Genomic DNA, 15532 nt, shown 5'->3' with positions numbered 1-15532 from the left:
AGAGTGCATCTTATTCAGTGAGTAGCATTGGTAATATAGTGCCTAAACCTTTGGCTCCAGTTAAATTTGTGTGTGTCTGTGTGTGTGTGTGCGTGTGATATATTCTTACTGTTGACTGAGGACAAAATAGTTTAAAAAACATTCCCCTGTGCAATGAAAGGAATGCTTACCAAACATACCAGCATTTGGCAGTCTGGGCTACATTCATTCGGTGAATTAAATCGGTCAATATTTATGAACACTGTTGTGTCCAGTATAGTCCTTGTGCTGAGGTCACATCGCCAGGGTGCTTGTTTTCTTTAGTGTTAAACAAGAGAGGGCGGTCCCATCTATATCAGTATATAACGCATTGTGAGATAAAAGGAACTACAGAGGGCTCACTATCTATTGAATTGTCCTAGTATAAGTATAGCTTCAAATAGCATTTATAGAAGCATGATGTCAGCACAATTAAAACAAACAACAGAAGAACCTGCTTAAGGCATTTCAGAATGCATTCCTTATGTACTTCCTGTTTGTTTCTGGAAGGGACTGAGTTGATCTAGTAAACAAAACTACAACTGTTCAATGGGTCACAGGTGTGAAATATTCAGCTATCCCACTGACCATTTCCAAACTGCCTAATGCATTGAGAAAAGTTTTGAAATATATGTCCATTCCCTCTTTAGTTACAAAACTGTTGTCTTGACTGCTAAATGACAAGTATGAGAGTAGTTTTTCATTCATATGAGCATGTGTACGTGTAGGTTTGATGTTAACTAATTCAAATATGCCTAACGCCAAGAGTCTGGGCAACCCCAAGTAAAACTTTTTATAAGAGTTAGAACATCTATACCTGGCACACAGAAGGCGCTCAATAAATGTCAAATCAATGATTGAATTAAATCTCAAGCCTCAATACCACTCATGAATAAATCTACTCTAAAAAGACAATGTTACTGCTATCAAAGTTGATGGCTAATGCAAATGGAAAACACAAAAGAAATATTACTTGAATTTGAATTTACCTGGGTAAGATGAACCATTATTAAAACCAGCAGTAAATACTGAAAACGGAACTAGAGTAACTTTTTACTGTTTTTTGAGGCTTATTCTAACATGCCATCATTTTAATCCTTAATAAACCAAAGTAAGTGATGGAGATCATCTGCAAGCCTTAAAAGAATGTCAGCCATATACTACAGCTACGTATGTGTCCTTCACAGGCTAGGACCAAAATGACAACACACACTGGATCTGAAAGCCTTGTAAAGGAGGCTGATTTATAAGGTATCTTCTTAATCTGCAAGTTTTACAGAGAAAGCTATATTCAGAAGTTTCACTTACTTCATGTCGAATAAATAACATGTTTAGTTTGAAGGTAGTAGATTACAAGTAAAGCCTGAAAAAGGGGCTATTTAAGCATATTTCCCATAAGTACTCATTTTATGATAGTAACACATTTTTAATGATTGGCTGGCAAGACTGGTGCCCACTCAGACATAATGGGGCTCAGATTTGCTGAAGGATCTCAGATTACCTTCCAGGTCGACACTGAACCCTACAGAGTGCCATGGGCTAGTCCTGAAATGTAAAGGTTGTAAAAGGGAGGACTTATGTAAAAGAAACTATCCCTTAAGTAGTTCTGTTGGGAAGAACACTTCAGAAGTTCAGAATAAGAAAGAATCTGTGACAAGCAGAACTTCAATCAGTAAAATAAATATGCTTAAAAGAAACTTGAAAGCAAGGAAGCAGAACTGTTAATAATAAGTTTGTAGCTTACGTGTCTAAAATAGAGGACTGAAATATGTAGAGAATTCTAGTGGAGAAAGAAGTAAAATTATCCTACATTTCTTTACCTTATAAAAATCAGTCTATAATGTATCTGCGTTTCAGTTGCCTTACTTTCCAAAATAATAAGCTCGCAGAAAAACCTAAATGTTTATGAATTTTTACCATGAGTTAAACTTTACTCTTTTCCCTTAAACATCAGGGTATACTCCTTAGTTTCACACATACAAAACAATTGCTGGAACAGAAATGATATGGAAAGCAATCGTGTGTTTCTTACTCAGCTTTAATCGTGCCTATACCACGCGCAACAAACTGTGGTGCCAATGATCCTTTGGAAGCCAGAATTTGAGTCCTGTCCTTGTAATTATGTTACAAATATTGACCATGACTTGCTTTGGTTGCAGGAAAAAAGTTTGTCTTCTGGGGTTTTCCGAGCACTCACCTTCGATTTGGAATAATTTGCTGGACTCTTTTCCTATGTGAGTTTACACATATGTCCATGTACCTTTACAGGCAGTATGAATGGACAAGTTGATTTCTCTTGGTATAAAGAAGCACACAGTTCAACTCCAAGCCATTTGGTTTTTTAAAAACTTCTCTAAATTATTCAGTGCATTTGACTTGCAGATGTGCACTGCTTTATATAAATACTTTGCTTTGAAACAAGGATCTATAAGGAATGCAATCAACTCTGCTCTAGTTGTATGTACACGAAAAGCTGTTTGAACAGTGTCACCCCAAACAGCTTTGAGTGACTTCAATACATAACACTGGCAGACAAGATTGTGTGTTGCTAAATGTGTGTCCAAAGTAGACCCTACAAGGTGAAAATTAAACCTTTCTCACACTCAAATTGCAAGGCCTTTTTAGCTTAATTTGGATTACTGGGAACACATCTTTATGGATTTTGTTTGAAATCCTGTTTGTTGTCATTGCTATTGCAAATCCAGCAAATTTCATTTCTATATAACATTAGGCTAGAAAGGAACACATCAACAGACAGACACACAATGGAAACATGCAGTGGAGTTGTGCTGAATGCATGGATATAAATGTGCACAGAGAAGAGGCCAAGCACATCACTTCATTAAATGCGGGCACAGGTCTGTACCAAGAGTCTGAAACATTGTAAACAAGCCTTAAGCAAAGGAGGAAATGTAGAGGGGAAACGAAGCTGAGAAAAATGAGCAGGAAATGGGCAAGATGACTCATCTATACTTGAACATCTGACCTGTCAGTTGGTCGTCGCCTGCAGCAGGGGCGATGCGAATGTAAGGTGTTGTAAGCTGAGTCACGATTATCGCAGCTATGGCAAAGGAAGATTCCCAGGTCAGCATGCATGAGGGAAGAAAAAGCCAGACTGAAGCTAGGCTAGCAAGGAGAATCTCGATCAGTATATCACATTGTCTCAACTTTGTTCCAACAACAACAAAAAGAGAAGGAAACAAACAAACAAACAAACAAAAAAAAACCATAGCAAGGTGCTGAATTTCTGAATTCTTTTCCCTTAAACCAGTTTTAGTCAGGCAGTTAGATTTCTAACTATGACACCGTTGTAAGCTTTGGCTGAGATTTTTGGATAGATCAACTGAAGAAAAAAAAAGTAAAAACAAAAACGTTAGTCCCCGATAGGGCTCTAGACTGAGTAGTGTTTCCAACCGCTATTGAGTGTGATAATATAAAGATTCATTGCTAATTCTGACGATCCAAACTTTAGGTTTCAAAATTTATTAGACTATTTAAAATTCTGCTGCTTTAGTCACAATATTTTCTCTTCTCGCTAAAATCACCTTTGTGAAGAATATTATCCTCTTTCACTAAAAAAAATTTATGTAGAGAAACCTCTCTGATAACTGCATTTCATGTAGAGTATTTCCATTTAGGAATCTCATTTTGTCACATTAAAGGAATGAAAAAAATACACCTCAAAGCATTAGTTAAAAAAAATAAAAACTAATCATTGTCTTCTCTACAGTTGTCATGGTTAACAAGTGACCAAAGAAATGATTTAGATTTTCGAAGTGGACTAGGCGGGTTTCTTGGTTTTCCTGCACAGCTCAGCAGTTGTGTTTAAATGGTTAACATTTATGACACACAGATATTGAAAAAAAATATATAAAATTAAAATGTTGGTTTTAACATGATACAGCTGGAAAATGATGCAAAGAAAAAATACTGAAAAATTAAGGACAGGCTTACATGAAAGATTACTAATTTACGTGGAACAGCCTGGGCGCTATTAGAAATGTGGCAGCGAGTAAGGAAAATAGATCATCTACCATCTGCAGACAATTAAACCCAAAACCGCTGCTGCATAATATTTTGAAATATCTCTCTGCACCATTCAGACAGTGCTGCTCTTTTTAACTAGACAACTGCAACAACTGGGTTTAAAAGTGGTATAATCATCTTTCACATATTATTAATGAAAACTTTCTAGTTTTACTAAGTGAGATGAATAAACTAACAGTTTGGTCAGAGAATGGAGAACTCTCAGGGTATTACAGGGATAATTTTCTTGATAAAGACATAGTATGCAATTTTGCATACTGATATAATAACTTGTGAACAGTAAAATGTTATTTCTCACACTTGTTGCAAAGTTGGTACCAATTCCAAGTTTATACATAGAACATTTGCTTCATAGAACAACTACTGTTGTTCAATCAACACTCCTCTGTGGTTTTTCATTACTTACAAGAAAATCCTACCTACTCTACTTTTGAGAAAAATTGCCTTATACAAAAACAGAGCAACTATCCTACTGAAAAAGTAAACAATAGGAACAAAAAGTTATTTAAAAATAGCTATGTTGGGCAGCCATGTATTCACAACAAAAAAGATGGCTAACTGCAATCTGACGCTCAAAACTTGCATTTAAAAGTATATTATAGATATCAGGAAAGATTTTTATATGATTTATATATTTTGCCCTATAAAAGTTTTCATTTGTGACTATTATTTTTAGTCACAAGAAAAAAATGTGATTATGTTACAAATCACTTTAAAATATGGGTCATCTGGCCCACCGCCTGTTTTTGCAAATAAAGTTTTATTGGAACACAGCATGCTTATTTGTTGATGCATTGCCGATGGCTGCTCTTGCACAGTAATAGCAGAGCTGAGTCGTTGTGAAAGAGACCATCTGGTTCACAATGCCTAAAATATTTACCATGTCCTTTACATAAAAATTTGCTGGCCTCTATCTTAAAAATATCTGTAAGAATGCATTAAAGAGAATATTTCTAAATTTCATAAAATAAAGTCAGAAATTCCAGTCCTATGCTTTGAAGATACTTCTGGTACTAATAAATTTAAGGTATCCTTGAGATATAAAGATATGCATGAAAGAATAAAAAATACATCCAGCGTATCAGACTTCCAAAGTGCCATTTCAGTTGCACATAGTAGGAACTTCTGGATTTTGTTGAACCGGTATTTGCCAAACTGTATTTTACATGACTCCAGTGTTCTTTGAAAAATGCGTTTGGGTCAAACAAATTTGGCAACCATAGGGCTGAACAAAGTTAAACAGGTTTCTTTTTCTTAGAAACTTCTCAGTGGCCTTAATATACTCATGATATACATTATGAAGACTATTTCAGACCAAGAAAAGAAAATATTGACAAATGCATATCTTATTTATGTTTCTACTTCTATATCCATAGCTCAATGATAGCAGATTAGCATATATGAGTGGTCTTACTATATAATTTCTTTTCTCTTGCATTGAATATGAGTAATTAAAAGGAATCTTAATTAGCTTTACATCTCAACAGACATTCTTTTCAGTTCTTTTGTCAGTGTACTTTCATTCTGTACCAGTGTAGCCTAGAAAGGATGCTATTTCTTTAAACAAAACAGTGAACAGAAAAACAGTCTAGAGCAAATTCTCAAAGAGCCTAGTGATTAAAAAAGAAACATTCGAATCTCTGAATATAGTTAGAAATTGTATCAGAACAATGGAAATCCTTCAAATTTTCCTGAAGGTCTTCCAGTGAAGCATAGGCACATTTGCTACAAATGTAAGTTAAATAAAATACTAAACTTAAAAACAGTGAAGCATTTTTGCACAGAAAATTCACCTTAAAATATGACATTAGAATAATGGTTTGTTTTCTTTTTTTTTTTAGGTTTATAGTCTGACTACTACAATACTTTTGAAAAGAATTTAGCATGTGTTCTCATGTGGTTTTTCTTTTGATTTCTAGCTACACTACTGTTAACCAAATCTTAGCAAGGAAAGGAACAAGTTAACACATATGACCCCAGTCCCCATACACTAAAAACAAAAACAGACAAAATCCCCCAAACTTTTATGAACTCAGAATCCTCAAAATTTAAAAGGAGATATATATATATGTATCTGTACTTGGAAGTCCCACAGATTACACTATGCCTGACATACAGTAGGCACTCAAAAATGTTTAAAATAAATGTACAATAAGAAAACTCCCAAATGGCTATATTATCAAGGACAAACACAGGTGGCACCGTGTTATGCAAAATATTTTTTTATGGAAGACTGATACAAAGTATACAGTTTAAACTGATTGTCATAACAATTAGAATATACCTCATTTCATACAAGAAATCTAATTTACTAACAAGACAGATTTTGATTTTTAAGTGTATCTTGTCAGTTTAGAATTGATCATCAACAAAGTTTCCCAAAACTAGCATAAAAAGTGTTTCAACCCTCCTAGTTACCATAAGGCACCCATAACATATGTAAGTAAGGGTTAAAGAAAACACATATACTAATTTCCAAGATAGAGCTGGACCAAATGGTTTTGAAAAGAATTCAAGTATAAAAATGTGAATGTGATTAAAAATCAAAATCAAAATTAGGAGAATCTAAGAATTGCTAAAAGATACTATTTTTTTCCACTGTACAGATAAAAAAGAATCCTATAATTGGGAGGATAATATCCAAACATTATGTATATTCTGTCATTGTACAGTGTTTTTATCTTTTAACTCAAGAGATAGAATATTCTGTTATAAGTTTGCCTATAGTGAACGATCAAAATACAGTAACATACTTATGAGAAATCTAGATGTATAAATTAAAGAAGGATACACAAAAATATAGGCAATCCCTAGCGTACGGGTGAAGATAAGTAATAACATACCTTAGGTTTTGTTCCTGTGTCTAACTTTTATGAGGCTTTATATTTAAGATGATTAGTGTTCAGATATACTCTTGGAATATAATTAAAATAATCACAACATTAAATTTATACATAGTATGAAATATATCTCTAAGAAACAAAGCCATACTTGAAATTACAAATTAGTTCCTTGTGAAAAATATCTACCTCCATAGTTTTTCTATAAAGATTCTTGTCAATGATTGTTTCATGAGAACATCGAACATCTTTAAAAATTTAGAAAATAGCTTAGGGAAGTAATTAAGTATCTGAAAATTCAATTAAGCCACCACACTGTCAGTAATATATAGCAAAAACCAGAATGTCTGAACTCTTTTAAATTTCAAACATCTTCACTGTGTAATACCAATAAAATTATTAGATCTGCCTATTTCTCTGTTTTGACCAAGTACTCAAGATGGAATTGCTTACCACACTGCAAAAATAATTTTTAGTATGAATAAGGAAAAATGATGTGATTATAAAGGTGCTAAAACATTAAACTGTGCTATAAAGGGAGGTTGCTGAATCTGTACATGTAGAAATTAATAAAATAAAACAGTACCAAACAGTGTAGTTTCACTTGATAGGAAAATATCTCCTAAGGCTTCCTTCTATATTATGATTTTATGAATAGAAATGACAATGTTATATAATGAATATTAAAATCTATTTCCCTCTTTCCCCTAAAGAGGTTATTTGGATAGAGTTTGTTGCTGTGTAAATGTTTGCAAATGACTCAGAAAATATGAGTGGAGAATATTTAGTCAATCAGGTCATCTAATTGCCTAATCGTCCTTCGGTGAATTGAAAAACAAATTATAATATTGATTAAATCTAGCTGATGGAAGAAAATGGTCCAAATCACCGTCTAATTCAATCTATTGTGAAAACAGCAAACATCAGATTTCCATACTTATGAGTGTTATTTATATAATTATTTAGATATGTAAATGAACATGATGACAGATATTTCATTGCTTTCAGAGTTAACTGGGCAGTGACTCAATCCTAATAAAGAGGAGGACAGATACTTATACAATGCAATACTATAACTGGCCAGAGATTCTGCTGGATGAAAAGCTATGAGACATAGTGAAACACGGGATAGGAGTCCAAATGCTTGGGATTAAGCCTTGACCCATAGATTATTAGCTGAGTGAACTTGATAAATCAATTTGTCTCCCAAAGTATGCATTTTCTTAATCTTAAAAATAAAAATAACAATACCTGTCTCCTTTCTCACAGTAATGTTAAAGAAATAAATGAGAATAGGAGTATGAAAGTGATTTTCAGCTGTGATGTCAAACATAAGGCATTATAAATTAGGCAATCTGCAACTGAATTTACTTTTGGAGACCTCAAGGGTAAGTAGAATTTGATAAAGCAATTTGAGCATGGGCGATGACCTGGAGGTCTAGGAACGTCAATACCTCATTCAAGGGCCTCACAATACTGTGATAATAGGTAATAGCATATTATAGTTTACAAAACCCATCAATATCTTTAAATTCATTTAGTATTAATTTATTCCTATAAATAAAGGCACTTAATCAGGTATAATATAATATAAAGAATTGAATGTTTTTAAATCAATATAATTAGATTCTTGGAAATAGAACTATGAGCCCATGAAGATAAACAAAATACAAATGAGGTGAGTACCTCACACAATGCCTGGCACATAACATGAAAGCAAGAAATATTTGTCAAGCTAACTGAATAAGAATTCAATGAAAATTTTGAAAATGCAGATGGACCCACAATATATTCAAATTATGTTGCCTGAAAGTTAAACAACAAAAACAAGATATTTTTATCAAATAGAACTCAACAAGTGACTACTCAAGGATTGATTAAATCTAGTGCCACAGATCCGATGACGCCTTCCTGCCATTATGTCTAAATTAAATCACACACACTTCCTTATTGTGCATATGGTTATTCTAAAGTCTGAAAGAATGTATTGAACTACAAGTGTAAATTTATAATGCCTCATTTTAATGCAGCATTTTACATTTCTCAAAGCATTTCATCATACACTTCAACATGTAATGGTTAAAACCATACTGCAAAGTGGACAAGATGAAATGACAACTCGGGCACGCACGCAACTACACTTTCTCTCTTAGGAGGCACTGTGTGGTGAGCTTACTCGTCACTTCTACATTTCATCCTTGATCACATTTTCTCAGAAATTGAACCAGGCCTTAGAAACAGAAATTCCACAATAACATTTCCTGGTTGTGGGGTTCAAAGAGGCACACATCATTGGTTAAGAAAAAAAGCCCACATATACTCTATAAAGCTATTATAACTAGTAGGTACTTCCTTAAAATGGCAGGCAATATTTTTCTACTTTGCATGAGAAGATTCTCTGGATATAGTACTACTACATATGGTACTATGTTTTTTTTTTTAAACTGTACTGAGATCATATAACACTTATTGTAAAATAATTCTTAAAAATAATAACCATTGAAAAGTGCTTGGAACATAGTAACATGACTTCTTATTTTAAAAAATATTTCTATGAAATATGGCAGGTCAATATTAACTGCCATTAGATCTTAATAAAAACATACATGCACACACACACACACACTTATTTCAATGACGTTAATATTTCAAGAAGTTTTGAAATATCCTCTAAAATTTTAAGGACATAAATTAGGAGAGTATCCCACAATTTCAACCTACCTTTTGTGGCCACTCGGACACAGTCTATTTTGGTTTCCTGTGTCAAATAAAGAGGGAGGAAAATCACTATTCACGTTTTATTTAAAACAAATAAAAATATATGTAGTTCTCTTTAAATATAGATAAGAAAATATCTCATTGTTCTACATGTGGCATAAATCACACTATGTTTACTCCGTGAACAATGCTCAAATACACTTTCTGGCCAGTGGTGGTGACCATTTCTGAAGCAGATGATCAGCAGGGAGCTAAACAAAAAATGTCTCTGCCTGGTGGCCCCTGGCCTCCTACTCCAGACCCTTAGTCTCTCTCTGGTTAAACACTACTGGAGAAGAACTCTGTGTTCCAAACTTCCTCCTTTTTCATAGGCAAAAGTCAAGTCAACTATGATGACACCCAGACCCATGCTGTGAAGGAGGGAAACCACTGTAGCAGCTGCAAAACCTGCCCTTCTTTCTAAGGAGACTTTACTATCTTATCAGAGTTCTAGGTTGGTCTGAACAAGAAAGGGCAAAAAATTCAGAAATGACTTGATAATTTCTATTTATTTATTTATTTATTTTTCTCATTTTCTAAAGGCGTTAGGAAAAAAAAAAGATACCTAATTTAGTCAGTTACAGGAAGCATAAACTCTGTGGAACCAAATAAATGGAACAGAATTTGCTGAAAAGACAGGTGTGAATCTCACGAAATTTTAAATGAGCTGAATGTATGTATCGTAGCTATATTATTTTCCTGTAAAACAGTCAGGTAAGCAGAATTACTAGGCAACTTTTGGTAACAAGTAAAAACTGAAAATAAAAACCATCATGTTGATGATATGTTCTTTCTACCAAAACAAATAAGAGTATATTCATTTCTTTCCATACATTTCTCTAGGTGAAAATAATTTTAAAAAAGAAAAAAAAAACCCACACTTGTTCCAAGTAGGAACACACAAAAGCATCACTATTTATTACTATCTTATTTAATCTATGTTCACATTAATAACTCTAGCCTAAGTAAACAACCGTCTATAAAACTTACCCCATTGGCTCTACTAGCAGCTTGGAAATAAATTCTGTAGCTTTTATGGGGAAGAAGAGGAGTGTTCCAGTATCCATTGTAGGTCTTGTTATCACCAATAGTAAAAGGCTGAGCGGCTTGCAGGCTGTTTGCTGGAAATTCTGCAGCGAAGTAGTACTGTGAGTTCAGGATGGAAGCATTCTGGAAGTGGATTGGCACTGGGTAACACTTTAAGATTTCTGTTGTCTTTTTAGTTCTTCGAGGACGTTCTTCCTCAACAACTATTTGGTAGACACTGGGGAAAAAAAAGAGTATTATCAGTGATATTTTATAATAACTGAGCTGATCCCCTTTGCCTTCGGCTGCATGGATCTACAGGATATCCAGAATAAAGAATATATTGGATATAGTCAATAATAAGTGTTTTGTACATAATGGACAGTCACACAACACTTGCTCAATGAAAGAGAGGTAAAGTGTTTAATCTTCCACAGAACTCTCTCACCTCAGATAATACAATTTATTGAGAGAAACAAAATTCACCATAATTACAAAGATTTTGTATAATAACAATCTCTGCTATTTATGTGAACAGGACAACTAAAATAATATTTTTCTCACATGTAACTGAAGATGACTTTGTAGACAATTAACTCAGTTTATCTAATAAATGAAATTATATTAACTATACATTTATTTTTAAAAAGGCAAAAGACAACATATTATTTTCTTCAATGACATTTGTATAAATGCATGTGAAGTTTTATCAAGTCACAAAACACAATGTATAATGACTCATATTAACAAAGGTTTAACTTTGATATTTTCGAAGTTTTATCAAGTCACAAAACACAATGTGTAATGACTCATATTAACAAAGGTTTAACTTTGATATTTTCTTATATGCCTTTGTCCTTCACCATATTTAATCAGTGGAAAGAGATGACATAAGAAAGGCAGAGAAAAGAGAATGGAATTTCAAAAGGCAAGGCCTTGGAATTAAAAGCAGTTTCTAAGAGTAAATTATGAACAGGGCTACTTAAATTATATGTAAAGATAGATGGAAATGGTCATCCTTCAAAGATGCCTGCAAAGACAGATGTCCCCGCAGAGCAGTGGATCTCCCACCTTTCTCCCCTCGCCCTTCAATGTCTTTGAATTTTGAAGTAGCCTAAGGAGAACGGAATAAAACTTGAAGGGATGAAGTTTTTAGTAAGATATATATATTTACTAGAGTGATGAATATTTGTGCAGTTTTGCTGAATGAAAAAAAACGTTTCTATACTGATAAAAACTAAACCTTGACAACAGCTTTCAAAAACTGAATCCAAATTAGATTGAAAGTCTTGGCAAGGAGATGTATCTTTTTCTTACCATATCAGAAAAAGCACCATTTTTGTTGTAATCTTAGACTTGCTCAGTGTGGGGAAGGCTTGGGGAGGTCCCTCTTTGGGATACTGTCTGTGTGAACTCTAATCTGCACTCAGTGAAGTCATCTATTTCTGGAAGTACAACCACTTACCATGTTATCTATTACAGAAACAATGCAGCTGCCATTTAGTTTGTAATTCTACCTAAACAAAAATCAATTGTTGTAGAACAGAATGATTGCTCATTAGACAGGCAGTCCTGCAGGTGTACAGTGTAATGATAATGTGAATTCTAAGCACACATCTGGTAGAATTCTCACCGCATGATAGATCCAACGTGAAAGAAAGTATTTAGGAAGAATATTCTTATAAAGAGGCTAAGGAACATGTATAGAGGTAAAGTGGACTTTGATTTCTTGTCCCCCTTCTCCCTGACTTATTACATTTATAGATGGTCTATTTTAAAATACATCTGCAAATTCTTTGACACTTTTCCCACCAAGAATAGGGTTGGCCAACCTTAATGACTACATGCGACCTAAAGAATATAACAAGGGGACAGTGTGTAAATCTCAAGGCTTCAGTCAGAGAAGGCCATGCATCTTTAGCCTGGTTCCCCAGGGAAGCTATTTGGAAGAAACCAGCCACTATGCAAGTGGTCCAATACCCCTGAACCTGCCATGCTGGAGAGGCCACGCACGGGCATTCTGCTTGGCAGTCCTGAAGAGCTCCCAGCCAACAGTGAGCATCACTGACAGCCATGTATGTGGACTACCTTAGAAGGCCACACAGCTGAACATCCAGATGATGGCAGCCCATGAGAAACCACAAGAAGGAACTGCCCAGCCAAGCTTTTGTTGGTCCACAAAATCATGGCAAAACAGAAAGGTTGCTTTAAGCTAGTACTAAGTTTTGGAATAGTTGGATATGTAATAAATATTAACAAGAATATCAAGTCATAGTATAACAAGAGTACAGGGTTAAAGTTAAAGCAAAAGACCATAGGACCACCACAGACAAAAGCTGACCCATGAAGAAGTTTAATCCAATACGCCATTAAATACAAACAACATTGAGAAAGTGTGACTCTTCTCTTGAAATGCCTTTGAAAGTGGTGGGGACACAGTGGCATGTGCTTCTATATACATCTAAGCTCTAATCCTAATTCTTCTAACAACTGAGGTTTTAAAATAATTTCTTTGGGTCTTTTCTTTCTTATGAAATGAGAGAATTAAATGGACCTTGTAAGGTACATTTTATATTTTTTATTCATAATTTTTATTCAGCATACAAGAACTACTTTCACAAAAGGAATATATCAAAGGAATAATAAATTGCTTTGCAAAGGAATTCTCCATTAAATAAAATAATTTTTAATATTGCCTTCCTCTTATCAGTCAGCTTTCCCAATTTATTTGCTATATGACATGATTTTTGAAATCACTTTTAAAACAACTTCTGGGAAACTCATATACTAGACAAAATGGAAATATGAAGATTCATGGGAAAAAAAATTTGCCGGAATTATTCCACGCGGGAAGTGCTAGATCAGGTGCCTTAAACATGCAGGTTTTATTTTCCCATGTTACTGGTGAGAAAACTGAGGTTCGAAGGTGAAATGTCCATACTATCTGGACACAAAGCTAAATGAGTAGTAGATGTGCTCTCTTGATCATCTGACAAGAGAGCACTAGCATCACCTGTTAAAAATTCCTGGTTGTGGTACTCACGTGAAACATCTGCACCATGGGCTCACGCGATCACAACAAACACACAACCAGTCCATCCACTTCCTGTAATCAGTTTATTCTGAGTATTGTCTAGAGATTCTTTCTCATTCATCACATCAAGAGAGTGATAGATGGTAATTATACCTTGACCTTAATTCCTTCTCCCATCTGCATCCGTGTCATTAATGACTTATAGGAAGGACACTCTCTTGGATTCTGCAGTGTCACCAGGACCTGGCTTGTGTCCTCTCCAACCCTTGATCCCTCCCAGGAACCTCCTTACCAATGGCTCTGAGGACAGCGATCACTCACTTCTCAACCTGGAGGTAGCTCCCTCCTGCTTCTAACTCTGGCAGGGTAAAGATTAGCACAGGAACCTCCAAACTTTCCAAGAGCCAAGATCTTGAATTCTGCCGCAAACATCTTTTCCTCTATTCCTTCATCCTGGCTTGGATCCGAGCTTGTTATTTAAATGCTGATCTTCCCAACACACTGAAATCTTCTGTCACTCTCAGCAGATGACCCTACCTTGTAAAATGATTGAGACCCTTTCATAAACTCTCTCTCAGGGGCTTCTGGTATGGTTCCCCACTTTGATGTATTCTTGCTCTGCTCTAAACTCACAAAAATATGTTTTCTGTGATGAAATACAGTCCTTTGTGTCCTTGTATCAATATTTTTAAAAGTCTCACAAGTTCTTCAAGGAGGAGGGCTATGTTTTAGTCATCTCTGTATCTCATGACACTTAGAGTGAAGTGGCCATGAAGTATATATTTTTGAAAGTATAGATAATCTAGACCTAATTTCTATTTTCTATATAGTACATGTAGTATGGAGGAAATACACTGTTATCCACAAATATGCTTTGCTTTACTAAAATTTAAAAAAATTAAATTAAATTTATTGGGGTGACATTGGTTAAAAAATTATATAAGTTTTAAGTGTACAATTCAATAATACATCATAAGTATACTGCATTGTGTATTCATCACCCAAAATTAAATTTTCTTCTGTCACCATATATTTGACCCCTTTATCCTTAAATAACTCCCTGCTCTCTCCCTCTGGTAATCACTAAACTGTTGTCTGTGTCTATGAGTCTCTGTTTGTTTTGTTCATTTGTTTGCTTAGTTTTATATCCCACATATGAGCGAAAGCGCATGGTTCTCAACTTTTTCTGTCTGACTTATGTAGCTTAGCATGCTAATCTCTAGATCCATCTATGTTGTCACAAATGACAGTATTTCATGTTTTTTTTATGGCTGAGTAATATTCTATTGCATACATGTACATATTTTCTTTGTATAGTCATCGATCGAAGGACGCTGTGGTTGTTTCCAAGTCTTGGCCACCGTGAATAATGCTACAATGAACATTGGGGTGCATATATCTTTACAGATAAATGTTTTCAAATTTGGGTGGTAGATATCCAGAAAAGGGATTGCTGAGTCATATGGCAATTTTACTCTTAATTTTTTGAGGAAACTCCATGCCGTTTTCCATAGTGACTATACCAATTTATATTCTCACCAGCAGTGTATGAGGGTTCCTTTTTCCCCACAACCTCTCCAACACTTGTTATTTCTTGTCTTGTTGATGACAGCCATTCTAACAGGTGTGAGGTGGTATCTCATTGTGGTTTTGATTTTCATTTCCCTAATAGCTAGTGAAGTTGAGCATCTCTTCATACATCTGTTGGCTATTTGTATGCCTTCTTGAGAGAAGTATCTGTTCAGGTCCTCTACCCATTTTTTAATTGGATCATTTGTATTTTCGTTGTAATTGCGTTGTATGAATTCTT

At 34.6% G+C, this 15532-nt stretch overlaps 1 protein-coding gene across 1 annotated transcript in view; it reads right to left on the bottom strand.

The window, feature by feature from the left end:
* PTPRM (protein tyrosine phosphatase, receptor type M) overlaps nucleotides 1-15532 on the bottom strand; it is a 705638-nt gene that overhangs the window by 250203 nt on the left and 439903 nt on the right. Inside the window, exons 12-13 of the mRNA XM_006920073.3 lie at nucleotides 10653-10926; nucleotides 9627-9663 (exon numbers count right to left, since the gene is read on the bottom strand). Coding sequence (XP_006920135.2) covers nucleotides 9627-9663; nucleotides 10653-10926 — 311 coding nt within the window. The remainder of the gene's footprint in view (nucleotides 1-9626; nucleotides 9664-10652; nucleotides 10927-15532) is intronic.

This window comes from Pteropus alecto, unplaced genomic scaffold (assembly GCF_000325575.1).
Source record: "Pteropus alecto unplaced genomic scaffold, ASM32557v1 scaffold146, whole genome shotgun sequence".
Lineage (NCBI taxonomy): Eukaryota > Metazoa > Chordata > Mammalia > Chiroptera > Pteropodidae > Pteropus > Pteropus alecto.
Note: the sequence above shows the minus strand (reverse complement) of the source record. Positions and strands in the feature narration are given on the sequence as shown.